The 18,417-nt window shown below is 36.7% G+C and overlaps 1 protein-coding gene across 2 annotated transcripts in view; it reads right to left on the bottom strand.

The window, feature by feature from the left end:
• The window catches only part of Jak2 (Janus kinase 2), a 63,307-nt gene that overhangs the window by 18,671 nt on the left and 26,219 nt on the right, over positions 1–18,417 (bottom strand). The window contains exons 6-15 of one of the 2 annotated variants that reach the window (XM_038341287.1): positions 17,372–17,517; positions 15,768–16,089; positions 14,961–15,080; positions 13,568–13,725; positions 11,704–11,815; positions 9,625–9,811; positions 8,928–9,055; positions 6,270–6,404; positions 1,478–1,565; positions 621–748 (exon numbers count right to left, since the gene is read on the bottom strand). In XM_038341287.1, coding sequence (XP_038197215.1) covers positions 621–748; positions 1,478–1,565; positions 6,270–6,404; positions 8,928–9,055; positions 9,625–9,811; positions 11,704–11,815; positions 13,568–13,725; positions 14,961–15,080; positions 15,768–16,089; positions 17,372–17,517 — 1,524 coding nt within the window. Of the gene's footprint in view, positions 1–620; positions 749–1,477; positions 1,566–6,269; positions 6,405–8,927; positions 9,056–9,624; positions 9,812–11,703; positions 11,816–13,567; positions 13,726–14,960; positions 15,081–15,767; positions 16,090–17,371; positions 17,518–18,417 lie in introns of those variants that run through there. The other variant, XM_038341295.1, reaches the window with a different exon arrangement.

The following is an 18,417-nucleotide window of genomic DNA, read 5'->3' as shown; positions in this document are numbered from 1 at the left end:
ATAAAATTAACCTGGGGTCAGTGCGCTAAGTTAGCTGACAGGAAATGGTAGGGAGGAACTAAGTGTAGCAAGGGTTCTAGAGGGCTGAGCAGGACTCCTGGTTTTGCAAGTTGCAAGAAGGAGAGAAGATTAGCTACTTGTTATTCAGCCTCTCTGAGCAAGCAGGATTTCACCTCAACCTTTGCATCCTGACTTCTACAGAGGGAAGAGATCTAGATAAAGTTTTCTTTAGAGCTGTGCCTGAGAGAACAGAATTCCCGCCTGGCTGTGGCCCTTGCGGGGCTGAACTGCTGCTGGTAGCTGAGGGGTTACAACTGCCAGATGGGACAGCAGTTGCTTAAGGTACAGCCACTGCAGTGAATGCAAAACAACAGAAGTGATATAAAATATGGGTGTCTATGGTAGTTCCAAGAGATTGGTGGAATAATAGCACTGTCTTCAAAGCTGATTTACTATCTACATATGTCTGTAATAATACCTTTCAACAAGTAACATTATTTCGAATGACTTAGCATTCATTCCAAGATTTACTTCTGGTTGCCAAGTTAAAATAACTATGTTACTTTTATGAAATAAAACAGCATTTTAGTTTTTAAAAAAAGAATACAGCAATTACTTACTAGAAAATGCATGGCCCATGCCAACTGTTTAGCCACTCCAAGTTTCCATAATATATTTATGGAATTTTTGTTTTTTTTCAGGTATGTATCCAGTGACCCAAATTTTACAAACTCTTGAACCAGAATGTCTGCATTAAAATATAAGTAATAATAAAGTTCACATATACATCCTATTAAAAATGTGTAATTCAAAATTTCAAAATACTTGTGTTATTTGTGGATACAATCTGTAAATAAATGAAGTAAACTGTACTAATTTCAAGGAAACTTAGTGGATACACATCATTATACTTCTGTATATTTAGTTTATTCCAAACAGTAAGACGTAGGACTCTAAACAATTTATACCTAACACAAAATTGTATATATATCATAGTATATTTTATACAGTGCAAATATACATACTCCAGCATAACTGAAGAACCTACCTAGTGCCAATAGTCACTTCAACCAGTTTCATTAATAATTCAGTCTCATTTATATGCTTTGTTCTCATAATTATAAATAAGCTTGTACTGAAAAGGGCCAGTTGCTCCAGGGTTACATGAGTTACCCATAATCTGTACTGTTATGTGCACACAAAAGCTTGTATTTGTTTTCTGCACACAAAAGCTGTAATACTCCATCCATCATTATATTATATGCTATTATAACAAGACATATTAACTATATTTGGCATTTTAGCTTTAAACGCCAGTTTCCTTTTTCACAAATATAACTGAACAGACCACAATGCTTTCAAGTTCCACAGTATTGTAATTCCATGGTTGTACTGGTACCTCCAGTAGTTAGTCCTAAATAACGACTGTCTGAGATAGGCACAGCATTAACAAAGGAAAGCCAGTGGCTTTACTTACTCTCCTCTCCACAGACACATACTCCATAATTCAAAACCAAGTGCTTGTGAGAAAGCTGGCTCATCATGCTTGCTGCTTCAAAGAAAGACTAAGGGGGAAGAGGAAACAAGAAATGTGAAGAATGTGTTCAGTGATGTCCGTAGTATGCATAATTCAAAAGGATACTGACTTAAGAGAAATATCCTATGTCTTACTCTCAGTTGGACATTACATTTTTTAGTACAGTGCCTTTCAAACGTATTCTTTTTAAATATTTACTTATTGACACAGGGTTTCTCTGTGTGGCCCTGGCTGTCCTGGAACTCACTCTGTAGACCAGGCTGACTTTGAACTTACAGAGATCTGCCTGCCTCTGCCTCCCAAGTACTAGGATTAAAGAAGTGCCCTATACCCAGCTTCAAACTTATTCTTAAAATTGTGGAGAAAATTGTGGAGAGAATCTTTTCCCATTCTGTAGGCTGCTGTTTCGTCTTGTTGACCATGTCCTTTGTTTTACAGAAGTTTCTCAGTTTCAGGAGGTCCCATTTATTGTTTCTCTCAGTGTTTGTGCTACTGGGGTTATATTTAGGAAGTGGTCTCCTGTGCCAATGTGTTCAAGTATACGTCCTACTTTCTCTTCTATGAGGTTCAGTGTGGCTGGCTTTATGTTGAGGTCTTTGATCCACTTGGACTTGAGTTTTGTGCATGGTGATAGATATGGATCTATTTTAATTCTTCTACATGTTGATATCCAGTTATGCCAGCACTATTTGTTAAACATGCTTTCTTTTTTCCATTTTATATTTTTTGCTTCTTTGTAAAAAATCAGGTGTTTGTAGGTGTGTGTATTAATATCCAGTACTCACTCATAAGTGTTTTTTAAACATAAAGCAAAGAAAATCAGCTAACAAATCACAATCCCAGAGAACGTAGACAACAATGAAGACCCTAAGAGAGATATACATGGATCTAATCTACATGGGAAGGAGAAAAAGACAAGATCTCCTAAGTAAAGTGGGAGCGTGGGGACCACGGGAGAGGGTTGAAGGGGAGAGGAAAAGAAGGGAGGGGAGCAGAGAAAAATGTAGAGCTCAATAAAATCAATAAAAAGAAATGAGGAGGAATCTATAAAGCTCTGAGTAGTTATGTTTAAAGGGAACAGCCTCTATATGTTAAGATTTAATAATACCTAGAACACAACACTGAAAATAATTAGTGCATTAGTAAGTATTTTAAAATTCTATTAATTTAGGCTGGGATGATGGCCCCATGGTTAAGAGCACTGGCTGCTCTTCCAGAGGACCTAGGTTTGTTCCCAGCATCCACAAAGCCACTAACAACCATGTGTAATTCCAGCTTCAAGGGATCCTATGCCCCTTTCTGACATCCACAGGCACTAGGTACACACATGGTGCACAGACATGCATGCAGGCAAACACCTATGCATATAAAGTAAAAATTAATTAATTAATTAATTAATTAAAAAATAAACCCTAAGGATAAATTTTACAGAAAAAAATAAAATCCTAGAATCTTCTACAGTCTCATCATGCAGTCACAGATGTTCCTTAAAAAAAAAAATAAGGGGGCTGGAGAGATTGACTGTTCTTCCAGAGGACCTGGGTTCAATTCCCAGCACCCACATGGCAGCTCACACTGTCTGAAAATCTAGTTCCGGGGGATTTAACACCTTTATACCAATGCACATAAAATAAAGTTAAATAAATCATAAAAAAATTAAAAATTAAAAGAAAATCACAATTTTGGTAGAACTCGAGGAGCTAGTAAAGGATCTCTAGGGTACAGAAGGAATTAACATGCGGCTAGTCGGCTTTCATACTATATATTTCCATCCCTGCTAATCATTTTTGTTTACTATACAATGTCATTTGTCAGGCTAGCTTGTTCCTGCTCTGCGCTGATTTTTTCCCTTACTATTACCTTTTCTTCTCTCAAAGAACCTAGTCTGCTTTGGTTTGTAAGATCTGTGTGCCTCAGTCTCATGGAGACAAGACCTTCTACACTACACTACACTCTTTGCAATCTACCTTTGCCAAAAAGCCCTCACCCCTCCTTTCACTTCCAGCCTCCCTCCTCTTCTTTCTCTCCCAGCGCCATCCAGTAGTCTTAGAGTGGCTCATTTTCTTTTTCTTTTCATTCCTACTCATAGGAACTCACATTTCATACATACAGTACTATCAATGTCCCATTATTTCCTAAAATGATTAGTGATTAAGGGAGACTGTTTTATAGTTCAACTATTACTCTATGTTCACAGTGGGTCTATTCCTGGATAGTGACTATTGCTGAGGACAATGTTCTACACATAGGAAAAAACTGAGCCTAGAGCCTGGTACCCTGAACATCAGTCTAGCTAAGAACATTATATATGAATGAAATCATAAAAGAGTAAATACATTCTAAAACAAGTAAGGTGGGGAGCAACAGATAAAGATACCCAATGCTGATCTCTGATCTCCAAACACACCCTTACATACATGTATATATATGCCCCTCCACACAACCCCTAAAAACAGAACTTTCATATGACCCAGCTATACTGCATCTAAGAATAAGTTCAAAGGACTCTATGTCCTACTAGCAATAGCTACACATCTATACACATTGTTGCTATATTCACAATAGCAAGGAAATGGAAATAGCCTAGATGCCCATCGACTGATGAATGGATAATGAAAATGTTAATACATATACACAATGAGATATCATTTGGTCATAAAGAGAAGTGAAACTAAAGAGAAGGTAAATGAACGGAACTGGGGAATAGTACTAAGTGTACTAACTGGGGCTCAGAAGACAAATATCACATGTTCTCTTTAATCCTACCTTCTATTTTTCACGCATGTGAATTTACATGGAAGTACAGAGTTCAAGATACTAGCAAAGAGCTCAAGAGAGGGAAAGATGAGTCTGCAAGAGGAAGGGGAATAACAATGTGTAGAAAGGGATATGCTAGAGATGAAAAGATTGAGGAGAGTAGAGATGTGGGGAGGTAGTCAATAAAAACTAACCATATGTGAGATGCCACACATAAATCAGATAATCTGTAAGCTAATAAAAGAAAAATAAAACAAAAACCCCAAGAATTTGAACAAAGGGATCTTCTCTGTGTAGGTTGTTAGACAAATATCCCAGTGCCAGGGGGCAAGCTCCCTACACATGGTTGTTCAGTGAGAGCTGAGGCCCTCAGAATAATAAAGGCAATTACCACTGCTATTGATTGTGCACCAAACTATACTGTAAGAGCCCATTGACGAAGATGCTACAAGCCTTAGTCACAGGACATGGGTAAATCGTGCTGCATGTTCCCTCCTGATACTACCCCTCACAGTGCTGGCTCTTAGGGCAAATTTGTTATCAACAGTCTTACTCAACTATGGATCCTGTATGCAACAATACTGATCAATCAGATAATAATATCAAATGGTGCAACTGCTTTCTGATTAGAGTTGAGACTGGCTTCATTGGAGAAATTCATGTCTGGTACTTTAAACCTGGCCAAAAGTTTGTGACTGGGGAGGTCAGAGGCCCAAGTGGTGAAGTTACGCTGTTTTGCTAAATGAACATGATATCCCCAGCAAATTGCCCTGAAAATAACTGTTTCTACCCACAGATTAGTGCTGCTGTGAAGCTGCTTTTTGCAGTGGTCAGCAGTGACCACAGCAACTAATACTGAAAATAAGTGACTCTCGAGTTCTCAGCCATAAATAGGACTTCTATATCACCCCTCTGTGATTGTTTGAATAAGAAATGTCTCCTGTATGGTTCTGTATCTGAACACTTGGTCTCTAGTTGGTGGTGCTGTCTGGGAAGGTTAGGGAACCTCTAGGTTTGTCCCACCCTCCTGTATGAGGATGGAACATCAGTCAACCTCCTTCTCCTGACGCCACACCACGCCTCCTCTTTTATGATGGACTCTTATCCTTTTGGAATTACAAGTGAAAATAAACTAAACTCTTTTTATAAATAAGTTGCTTTTGGTCATGGAGCTAATTGAAGCAATGGAAAGCTAACTACCATGCCCTACAAGGCCCAAGGACCACTGTAGGAGAAAGACTGGGGAAGCACGAGGAAGGGGTATGAACACTGACTCATTCCTGACTGCCCTCGTGAACTCAAAGCAGCTATGTTTATCTGACCAGATATACACAAGATGAGGCACCTCGGTACTTGTTCAGGGAGGAGGAGCTCAAGATTCACCATTCCCTAAGGATTTTACTGGTTGACAGGGGAGAGTTTCCTTAATGGTGGAGCCACAGGTAAGGTGACTATATTTCTGTAAACAAATCCTCATGAGCCTTTAAGAGCCCTGATGAGCCGGGCGGTGGTGGCGCACGCCTTTAATCCCAGCACTCGGGAGGCAGAGGCAGGCGGATCTCCGTGAGTTCGAGGCCAGCCTGGTCTACAAGAGCTAGTTTCAGGACAGGCTTTAAAGCCACAGAGAAACCCTGTCTCGAAAAACCAAAAAAAAAAAAAAAAAAAAAAAAAAAAAAAAAGAGCCCTGATGAAACTCAATAGGTCCCACACACACATACATAAAAGTAGAACAGGGTTAGGTGGGAAGAAAAAGAGGATCATTAAGTGGAGAGCAAGAGAGCTAACAGGAACTGAACATCTGCAATAGTCTATAAGTTATAAATATTTCATAATGAAACTTATTATTATACATAGTTAATGTATGTAATAAAAGCATAAATTTTATCAAGTCTCACACATGCATTTAATGTGCTTGTGAACATACTTCTTTATACAGTATAAGGAGATATAAAAAGGATCTAATAAACATACACACCTCTGAATAATTCCTATGTGCTTTATCCAGAACTTTCAAAAGAACTTCTGTTTCATGCAGTTGACCATAGTCTCCAACTTCTCTTCTTACACCTTTAAAAATTTTTGTAAAAGTACCTTGGCCAAGACTTTCATTCTTTAAAAGAAAAAAAATAAGGGGAAAGTGAATAAAGTCAGATGAAGTAAAGGAATCAGGAAGTACATTCAATTAACAAAACTTTTAAAAATGGTAAACATTTCCTTTATAAACTGAACCTAAATTTGAGGTTTGAAATTAATTCTCTATTCTTCTCCCTTAAATGGTAATTAAAAATGGAAAACAAGGATTAATAAAGTATATTTTGACTCTATCTTATTTTCACATCTGCAAAAGCTACAATTACACTTTTAAAGAGCTAGTATTTGCCTAAACTTGTTTACAAATGATCCTTTTCCTTTATCTTTCCTTCTAGTACAATACAAAGGTAGCACAGCATGGTGTGGGGCAGCCCTGAGCTGTTGTCCTGGGTGCTCTCCCCACCCCTCCCACTTCTGCTTCTCTTTTGTCACTAGGTAGCACAGGCTAGCCTTGAACTCAGTATGCCTTGGACTCTTCATATAAAGAATAATACTTTTTCCTGTAAAACTGCTTTTATTAACAAATGAATAAATACATGAAAACACCAAAGCATGAAATAACCTAGATACACATCAAGCTATAGCTACTACCACTGCCTCTAGTTCTAACATTCATTACATATCTTTCCAGAATGACTGCTGAAGGCCTGCACTCTAAGCAAGGCTGACTGTGGTCAAATACAAGCTCTATACTTAGTACTTTACTTTATAGCTCCTGCATTTTCTGTCATGAATGAAAACCAAAGCCTTTACATTCTGGAATTCCTCTGCTCTTCACTCTCTGTCCCTCTTCCTCTGCCTCTTCCCTCCCTCCAACCCTGTCTGGTCTCTTACTGTTTCTGAGGCTGAGGCTGGCCAGGAATTCACTACTGCACCACGAGTTGGCCTCAAACTTACAATTTTCCTACCTCAGTCTCCTGAGTACAGGCATGACAGGCATAAGCCAAGATACTTAAGTTTAGAAACCCGAGGTTTGTTGAGGTGTTGCGAGGGAAGTCATGACTGCGTGCATTCTAGACAAACACCCTGCCACTGAGCTACCTCTGGGCTGTCTTCTAGTTCACTCACAGTGAATAATGTGCTTCCTAAATGATCTATTAATTAAGTGGCAAGTGCAAGAGTAGATTTTTTTCATCTCTATGCCTTTTCCCCTGAAATCTTGTCTTTTAAATAATACATTTTAAATCTTTTCATCTTACTGTTTTCAATTCCTTTTTAAAGATACCTGCATTTTACATAAAGTTATTAGAAGTCTAAGTTTGATGTCTGTTTGGTTTGATGACGCCTACTTAATCCTGGATAATTTACCCATATGCTTCAATCTTTTAATATAAAGTTCATGCTTGGAGTTGGTTTTATCTATAGGAATCTGGAAGCCTACATTGAAAGAACATTTCTCTTTCTTTCATTCTTTTTTGGTTGTTTGTGTTTTTTTAAGACAAGGTGTCATATAGCCTCGTATAGCCTTCAGCTTTTTATGTAGCTAAGGACGGCCTGGAACTCCAGATATGCCCGCCTGTCTCCCCCCAAGTGCTGGGATTATATTTCTGACTCAGAGTATATTTTTCAAAAAGTCCTCATGTGTTTCTCCCCAGCATATTTGGTACCGTCTTTAACTTTCTAGCTTAGTGTTTTTCAGATCATGTAGGTAATGAATATAATGTAGGTAATACAGTAAAGCCTAACTCAAAAACTCATGAACTCCTCTTTTTTCCAAGTCAATTAAAACAGACAATATTAATTTTCTTCTCCTCTGGCTAGGAGGTAAAATTTTCACATTCTATAGAATGAATGTATATTCTTCAGGTCCCGGCTCTATTCAGAGGTAAGTATCACTTTTAATTCCTGCCCTGAACAAACCTAGGATCAGCCCTCTTTCTTTATAATGCTTTTCATTGTAACCTCCATAATAAATACTAAACTAGCCCCTCGCATAGACCACGTAATAGTCAAGTCATCGCCTCTACACACTACTTTGCTTTCAGTTCCTTAAAGATAACCTGCTAAATTCCTCTTGCTTGCTTGCATATGAGGGAGCCAAGACAGATGTCTTTTGTAGAAGATCTTTAACTTTTAAAATTTACAATTTAAAATTTAAAAAATATTTTTAAGTTTCTGAAAAGAGAATATAACTCCATTATTAACTTTGCTAACTGCTCCTGCAAGACCGGCATATTTCTAGGATTTATGAATTTTATGAATTGTATAAATGATATGAATCTTGAAATTCAAGTTAAATTTTTTATAAAGTAATCTATTTAACTATATTTGATGTACATTGGTTTAAAGGTGTAGATTCCCTGGAACTGGAGTTACAGACAGTTGTGAGCTGCCTGTGGGCGTTGGGAATTGAACCTGGGTCCTCTGGAAGAATAGCCAGTGCTCTAACCACTGAACTGTCTCCCCAGCCCCTCACATAAAATTTTATTATGTAAGCTTATAACAAAATATATAAAATATCACAGGAGTATAATAGCAGGTAAGAAATAAAAGAAATTACTTTAAAAAAGACAAAAACAATTACTAATATCTGGCCACTTACAAATACCAAGTCTTCATTTCTGATTTTGTGGAACACCATCTGGTTCACATTATTGTGCCTCTGTAACGCTGGTGAGACCTGCACATCGGAAATGCCATTGGTTCTGAAGACAAGAAGGTTTGATTTGTCTGTAAAAGAAAACAAAACACCGATATCTAGGTGTCGTGTGTGGGAATCTGTATATAATCAAAGCGTACCAGAGTACAAGCTGCTCCAAAGCTGTGGCATGGGTGCTGGGTCTGTGAACTCTCAACAGATGCTTACTTTCTTTAGAACTTTTATTCCACTCTGACTGACAGGAGAAGCACACTCAAACTTACAACCACTTCTTAACAATTTTTTTTCTGAGAATTTTAAAGAAATTATTTTAAGAGATTTCCAATCTTACTATTTCATTTTAAAAACAAGAAACTAAAATCCTAAACACATATGAAGTATTAACTTAAGGCACACAGGGATTTGGTAGTGAGACTGTTCAGTTCCATAAGTGAGCGGCTTACAGGCTGCAAGTATTTGTCTTTAAGACGCCATCGTAGAACGGAGCTTCTGGTCACTCACATGCTATACGTACCAAGGCACACCAGAAAAATCAACTTGTTTTCATACAACACTGTCTTCTGCTACTTCTTTTCAAATCACCACCCACCACAAGCAATCTAAGGCTAGCCTCTCTGAAATAACTGGGGAGTTATATTACCTTTTGGCTTAGGGGGACAGCATTTAGTAAACTGGAAGATGATACTGTCTGAGCGCACAGTTTCCATCTGGTAGCAATTCAAAAGGTCCTTAAGGTTACTGAAGTTCTTCTTAGTCCCACTGAGGTTGTACTCTCTATTTTCATTCTTCATAATCAAACAGTGTTTATATTCAATAACATTTTCTCGCTATGTAAGTTTAAAAAAAGAAAGAGGGAAAATCACATTGGTAATCATGTAGGTTATTTGCCCAAAGGGGATATCATAAAAATAACGAACAGAGTATTTAGACATTTAAACAGTAAACCCTAAAGCAGTGCCCAAGAAGGCACTGAATCACAGAGCCATGTCCTCCAGAAGATAACATATGTGATTCATTAGAAGAAACGCTGAGTAACAACACCTCATCTGTGGCGGCCTCCCCGTCTCACACTGATGCAGCACATGCCTTTCAACAGCTCCTGCCTCCTTCTCCTCCATTCTGTGCATGGTCGCACAGTCTGGTTTGATTATTAGTATTTTATTGCTAAGGCCCTCCCTAAAAGGACTAACTCCTTTCCACAAGCAAAGATGCATATTCCACTGTATACTATTCTTCTTTTTAAATTATCTCTAATATGGCATTTTTAGTTTTTGTTTGTTTGTTTTGTTTTGGCTTTTTAAGTCAGGGTTTCTCTGTGTAGCCCTAGCTGTCCTGTAACTAGCTCTTATGGTCTCAAACTCAAAGAGATCCGCCTGCCTCTGCCTCCTGAATGTTGGGATTAAAGGCATGTGTCACCATCGCCAGGCTCATTTTTACTTTTTTATCTGAAAACATTTGTCTTATAAACTATGAAATACTTCACTCATATTAACAATTTGACGTATTTTTTTGTTACTGTATTCTTCCTACTTTGAGCCATTGATTAAACAACTGTTTGTCCTGCAGGGCAATCTGTCTTTCGGATTCTAAAGGATCTTTCTGAATAAATAAGACCTTCCCCAATATTGCCTATGCTAATCACAATGCTTAATTGAGTATTTTTAATTTTCAGTATAGTTTAAAATTTTTGTTTTCCAGATAAGTTTTTTTTTTATTTTTGTTTTCCAGATAAGTTTTTTTTTTTTTATTTTTGTTTTTCAGATAAGTTTCTGAAACATAGGCTTGTTTCATATGATCCTTAATACCTGCTGGTTTATATACTGGTAAACTGACGAGATACACCTCCTGCTTTGTAGATAGTTCCTTCACTACGTGTGCTGAATACAAGGTAGTTGCTTTATGAAAATAATTGAGTGATAATAGCAACACCTTTTTTCCTTCCTTCCTTCCTTCCTTCCTCCCTTCCTTCCTTCCTTCCTCTCTTACAAGGTTTCTCTGTGTAGCCCTGGCTATCCTGGAACTAGCTCTGTAGATAAGGCTGGCCTTGAACTCACAGAGATCCACCAACCTCTGCCTCCCAAGTGCTGGGATTAAAGGCATTCACCACCACTGCCAGCTACTTTCTGTATTTTCAGAAAGTAAAATAAATCTGGATTTTGCTACAAATATTCTCAAGATTTAGACCTCATAACTGACTAATATATTTTTAAAGATAACTAGACAGTAAACAGTCTTCCATGAGATCCAAGTTCATAAGCATTTAAGAGCAAGGTTTCATTGCACTCTTACATCTAAAACATATATTAGAATTAGCAAGCTGAAAGTACTATCATGTTTCTGCTGCTCTATGCTGTTCCAGCTATTAACCACTGCTAGTCATCAGAAAATGTTCTTTTCACTTTTTTTCTTCTATGATTTGGTAAATATTTTGGTTGGTTTTTTATTATGTGAGTAGACTTAAGTATACTTAATGAAATACCACTTGACACATAATACTCAAATATAAAAAATACAATATTAAATAAAAAGACACTATATGTCATTTACATATTTACATAAATGCTATAGATTATTTTATAGTATATGAAGGTATACTGAGCATTAATGTGCCAGTTTCTATATCAAGAACTATAATTCTAAGTATTAAAAATGAACTACTTCATGATAGATAAATACAGATCACACAACATGTTACTATTAATAAATATGACACACTAACCTCAACAGCAAAGGTCAGAAAGTATTTGTTAAAGTCCTTAGGGCTACACCGAAGTACATACAGTCCCGTCTGGTTCCCTGCCTTCTTTAGTTTACTAATGGCAAAATCCATTCTAAAAGTTAAGAAGAAATAATGTGAATAGCAGCATGCACAATGTAACCATGACAAAAGGCCACAATAATCAAATAAAATAAAAACGTTTTCAGAACACTCCCCTATTATGTATATTTATAAATTATTTTTCAAGGGAAAGAAACCAATTATTGAGTTATTTTGCAATGAGTTCAAACCAATTCAATGGACAACTATATTATAAGACATGACAAACACAGTAAAACCACAAAAATTTGTTCATTTAATGTTATGCTTTCTGATTAGAAATTAAGAAAAATACTCCCATAAAAATTCATATAACAGTGATGACAGTACATTATAAATTATTTCTCATGTCTCTTCTATCACAGAAGTACTACTACAAAAATTATCTCTCTATATTTAAAACAGTATCAGCTCTAACTTGCAGTGACTGAAAATACTAATCTTAAAATTTGTTATGTAGGAGCAGGGCATGGTGGCGCCCACCTTTAATTCCAGCACTAGGGAGTCAGAGGTAGGCAAATCTCTGTGAGTTTGAGGTCACCCTGGTCTACAAAGGGAATTCCAGGACAATCACAGCTGTTAGAGAAACCCTGTCTTGAAAAAAAAAATTGCCATATGCAAAAACAAAACAACAAAAAAACCTTGCTATTTGCACAAAATTTGAAGATGCAGAATTTGAAAGCAAGATGTAATTTATATAAAAATAAGAAAGTCTGCAAAGGTGTGGGTCATGGAGTAGTTGTCCTGACGTTTTTATTACCAAGCTGAAACAACAAGAGTCACTTGGGAATTGGGAGGAAGAAGAAAAACAGGGCAAGCAGCACAGAACAGAGGTACGAGCCTCTTGGAAGGAAGTAGATTAAAATACGGCTTAATTAAATCATTAAAACTAGTTCAAAAAAAACCTGAGCAAAGACTGAGCTTACATAATTACTAATAAGTTTCCGTAGTCATTTGTGAGCTGGTGCCCGCAGAAAAATCCATCTACAGGTGATGACCTGGAAGTGTAAGTAATTAGCCTTTTTCTCCGCAAGTTGCTTCTGCTCAGCAACAGAAAGCAAACTAGAACAGAATTCTTAGCCATGTGTAGGTGTATAAAGTGAAGAAACTAAAACCTAAGTAAATATAAAATTCAAACCTATTCAGCACTGTGGAGTCCCACTGCACAGTGCTAACCCTGAAATATGGGTATAGCGCACACTCTGTGTTTAAGCTTCAACAGAGGTTGACTACTCAACAAGAATGTCAACTTCCAAATTTAGCACTGTAGTCCTTCACAGACTCTCAAAGTCAGTACAACATTATGGGAGAATGGTTTAATTTGTTTGCTTTCAGTGCTGGAGAATGATTGAATACTGAGCTTCTGCCCTAGACACCATTTCTTAAATACCATTTCAGATGAACAGCTTATCACACCAAGAATGTGGAATCTTCAGAGCAGGAGGACTGTACATTTACTTCAGAAAAATTCATCTCGCTCTGGAGACCAGGACATATCAAATGCTTTCCTGTATACACAGAATTCTTCCTTTATATTCTCTGTCTTCCTGCCATGAGAGAAAGTCTCTCACTGGAACCAGGTGCTTTCAGCTGGCTGGCTGGCCCGAAAGCTCTCAGGCTGTGCCTGTCTCTGCTCCTTAATGTTAGAATCACAGGCACATAGAGCTATGCCTGGAATTCAAACTCAGGTCCTTCTGCTTGCAAAGCAAGTGGTCTTACCCACCAAGCCAGCTCCCAAAACGTCCTTTTGAACATGATTACTCACGAGATGGGGCCATGGCAGTTGCTGTGCATGTTCTCCAGCACAGACGGAGGGGCCACCTCCTTACAGAGGTAATGGTGCGCGTCTGCAGTGAGTCGGTAATAGCCGTCAATCAAGGACACAAATGACAGGGCTTCTCTTAACGAGCTAAGCTCTATTTCCTAATTAGAAAAGAAACTACATCATTAAAAATAAATCAAGTTCTAATTTTTCAAATCTTTTATAACTTCCAATTACCCAGCCTGATCTAACAAATTCTTACGTCTGATCCTTAGGACCCTCCCAAATATGAGCTTAACACATCTTCTCAGTTACAGTCACTCAACATCTATAATTTAACTATAATCCTCAATGACCCTGCTAGACTCAATTAGAAATGTAATCTATATAAAGGTTAAAATTAATTATAATTATGAACATTTATTTTTATGTACTTCTCAGGTTAACATACATATACTAGAAACTAAAATGTTAGGATATGGAACTATGCTGTAATTTTTATTAAAGTACATATTTATGAACATTCAATCAGTCAAAAATGTGACACTTTACCTAATAGTAAACCACATATTTTAAAAGTATTTTCATATATCAAAATAGTCAATATAATTGAATAATATAAAAATAAAGGTCAACTTATAGCAGTAAGAAAAATGCAGTATGTTGAGTTAAACTTAACTAAAAACTTGATCATCAAAAGTTTCAAAATATTCTTGTACAACGCAACATATTTTCTAAATACACAGAAAATGAACTATGTTCTTGGATAAGGAAATTCAAAATCATATAAATATAAATATATATCCTAACTGGGCACAGTGGCTCACACCTTTAATTTCAGCACTTGGGAGGCAGAGGCAGTTGGATCTCTATAAGCTCCAGAACAGCCAAAACTACATAGTAAGACCCTATCTCAGAAAAAATAAAAACAAAATAAAACAACAAAAATCCTAAATAAATTTCTAAATTGCCACAATCTCAAGGATAATGCCAGCAGGTACTACAGGTGATAGATATAAAAGAAAACAAGACAAATATGGTATTCAAAACATCAACAGATTCAACATAAGAAAATGATGATTCCAAAAGTAATAGGAAGGTTTCAACCTGCCTCCCGCCTCTCACCTAATTTCACAGACTGCGGAAGTCTGAATACAAGGGAATTAAGTGCAACCCAGAACTGGCAAAAGATAATAAGTAACTGGGTCTTTCTATTATAGTATTCATAAATATTTGTAATAAGACTGTTGATATACATACAAAAATCTGCACAAAATAAGATGTTTGCTGGGCTGGTATTTTTTCATCATACTATAACTAGAATACATAAGTAGCTCTAAAATACTTCTGAAAAATTCTAAAATGTAACCACTTCTTATGCATAATACAAACTTACCAAAATTTTACCATCTTGTTTATGGACAGTTACAATTCTACTTTCATTTGAGCATTCTTGGTTTGCTTGCTTAATACTGACATCAATAATATCAGGAAAATCACAATATAACTGTAAATCCTGCAATCAAGAGCATTTAAACAGTTACAGTGCCATTTCAAACAAGGATTAAAAGGTGAAATACAATTCTTTAGAGATCTGATAGCACTGTATAGACATTAAATGTGATTACATGCCCTAAAAACTGAATTCTACAACTGTTTATCTTGCTTTGACTTAAAAATGAGAACATTAAAGTATGACAGGAACTTCATGTGATATAGAACTTTACCCACTTAATAGTAAAAAGAAAAACTGTCAGAAAACTGGAGAATTATCAACTGTGGTTAAAAAAATATGATAATACTAAATCTCTCAAACAATATATATGACTGAACACACGAAAAACTTAAATGTTGCAAAGAAAATATAAGACTAATTATATTATCAAAATCAGTTAAAGTTTTCATTTAGCTTTATGATTGTGCTTAAATGTCAATGATAGTGAAAGAACAAAGGAAACAAAGTTAACTTAAAATCACTTAGACAATTCAATCCTTTTCAGAAACTGTAATAAAGTCATTACTAATTATTTTGTCACAAAATTAAATAAAACATTTAAGAACTAGTTACAACTTTGATGACTTTACACAAATAAAATTTTTATCAGCAGAAAAAAATCAAGTATATATTCAAATAATTAAATTTAGTTTGCTTACAGCCATTGTACTTAACATAAAAGAACAAGAACGTATCATTAAGGATTACCTGTTCTGCCAGTGTCTCACTTTCTTTATGTCTCCCTCTTGACCACTGAATTCCACCGTTTCCAGTTATTATAATGGTTGCAAAAATCTCCTCACCTGAAGGACCTCTTGCAGATTCTTTTACTTCAAATTGCTCTGTGTAGAAGGCAGACTGTAGGGTTTCCAAGTTTATAAGATACTTAAGTTTCAGGTTTCTGGCAGTGGCTTTGCATTGACTGAACTGCTGAATGAATCTGCGAAATCTGTACCTTATTCGCTTCCGGGTTAAAATATGATAGTCTTGGATCTTTGCTCGAACACACTTTGGTAAGAATGTTTTGTAGCTAGAAATAACGAGCACACGCAAAACAAAACTGAGATCAATTCCTACCTTTTCCCACAATAAGCATGTTCTACAGTCAAGTGAAACAGGCTGATGTAACCACCATCTGATACATATACGAAAACCCTTCATTTGATACTCAAATATCCTGAGTGACAACAGAGTTTAGAATAGAACATATTAATTTTATAATTATCCCTTCAAATATTTCTTCCAATATTCTAAACTTAGTCTTTTCAAAACAAGTAAAACAAATAATGAATACCTGTGGTATTCTGTACAACAACTCCATTTCTTCCTACTGAGGCTATGCTAAGGAAAGAACACCTGCACACTTTTTATTGAAACTTCTGAGTATGCGCAGTATGTGCAGGGAGGACACCTATGTGAGCTGGTGCACTTGCTGTGTGAATCCTCAAGTACGGATCAGAAGTCAAGGTGCGTGTCTTTATCACTCCCCTCTCATTTAGTTTCAATTTAAAAAAATATTTTATTATTCTTATGCACTGGTATTTTGCCTGCATGTACTTCACCTTCATGCAGTGCCTACAGAGGCCAGAGGAAAGCATTAGATACCCTTGGACCGGGGTTACAACTGGTCGTGAACCATTATGTGGGTGCCAGTAATCAAACTGGGTCCTCTGGAAAAGCAGCTAGTGCTGGTAATTGCCGAGCCATCTATCCAGGCCCTAATTAAAATTTTATTTAACATTATTGTGGGTTTGTACCTTATTCGCTTCCAGGTTAAAATATGATAGTCTTGGATCTTTGCTCGAACACACTTTGGTAAGAATGTTTTGTGGGGGCCTGCTGCCACAGCACTTGCTTGGAGGTCAGAGGACAGCTCTGTGGAGTCAGTTTTTTCCCTTCTACCTTTATGTGGGCTTCAGGATCAAACTCAGGTCACCAGCCTGGTGTGGCAAGCATCTTTACCCGAAAGCCATCTCTCTACCGCATCTACCTTATTTTAGGAGACATGGTCCCTTACTGAACCTGGACCTGTCTCACTGTGTTGACTGCAGCCCTGAGATCTGTCTCCACCTGCCCAACACTGCAGTTACAGATGCGCATCGTCACATCAGAACATCACGTGGCTCTGGAGATGTGCACTCAGGTAGCTGTGGTTGTGCAGTAAGTACTTCTACCCACTGAGCCCTGGCCAAGCCTCACTATTTCTTATTATGTACCCAAAATGTATGGGTAAACACTGAAAATACAAGTAAATTATATAAAATATCTAAGACGTTACACTTGTTATGTATGAATATAAAAAAGAAAACTACCTGATAGAGTTATAGACAGCCAGTGGAGTCTGGTCATTTTCTTTGGCTATTCTCATCATGTCTAGCACTGCCATTCCAAGACACTCTTCCTGAGTTTCGTGGGTCACAGGCACTTTTATCCACCCATGCACAAAATCATGCCGCCACTGAAAAAAATGGTAAGGAAGTGTCTCAAGTTTCACTATCACATTTAATTATGTTATATCCTATAAATTAACTTCTAAAATATGCATTTAGTCATAAATCAACTTCTACTTTTATTTATGGTAAATCATTTCACCACAAAATATTGGGAAAGGTTCATGTACAAACAGAAACTGACTTAAGTTGGGTTCACAGCCTATCTCAGTTTATATTTTAAAGTTTTACCTCAAGAACATAAAAATACCTAAACTAAAATAAATATATTAATCAAATGTACACTGATATTAATTCATCCTGAAGACATTGTACTAGAGTTTTTGTGGAATATAAAGCATTTGGTCTCAAGCCATCAAAAGAAAAAAAACCAAAATTTTCCTGAAAAGCAGATCATTACAATGCCAGGTGATATAATATGAACAACCTACTTTAGGAACCTTAGAGACAGTTAATATTGTATATGGTTAGTATAATTAATTAGTAGTTTTGTGGAATAACTAAAACTTCAAGTGATTTTCTTTAAAATGATAAAGACATTGTTATGAACAAAAACCAGAACAAAGTCATAGAAAGAATGAGACAAAAAGAAAGCACAGGGGACACTCAGAAATTTAAACAAGGGACTAGAGAGATGGCTCAGCGGTTAAGAGCATTGCCTGCTTTTCCCAGAGGTCCTGAGTTCAATTCCCAGCAACCACATGATGGCTCACAATCATCTGAAATGAGATCTGGTGCCCTCTTCTGGCCTACAGGCATGGAGGCTGAACACTGTGTACATAATAAATAAATAAATCTAAAAAAAGAGAAAGAAAGAAAGAAAGAAAGAAAGAAAGAAAGAAAGAAAGAAAGAAAGAAAGAAAGAAAGAAAGAAAGATTTGAACGAGTAGTTTGCCTGGGACCAGGCT

The sequence above is a fragment of the Arvicola amphibius genome, chromosome 1 (genome assembly GCF_903992535.2).
Source record: "Arvicola amphibius chromosome 1, mArvAmp1.2, whole genome shotgun sequence".
NCBI classification, from domain to species: Eukaryota; Metazoa; Chordata; class Mammalia; order Rodentia; family Cricetidae; genus Arvicola; species Arvicola amphibius.
Note: the sequence above shows the minus strand (reverse complement) of the source record. Positions and strands in the feature narration are given on the sequence as shown.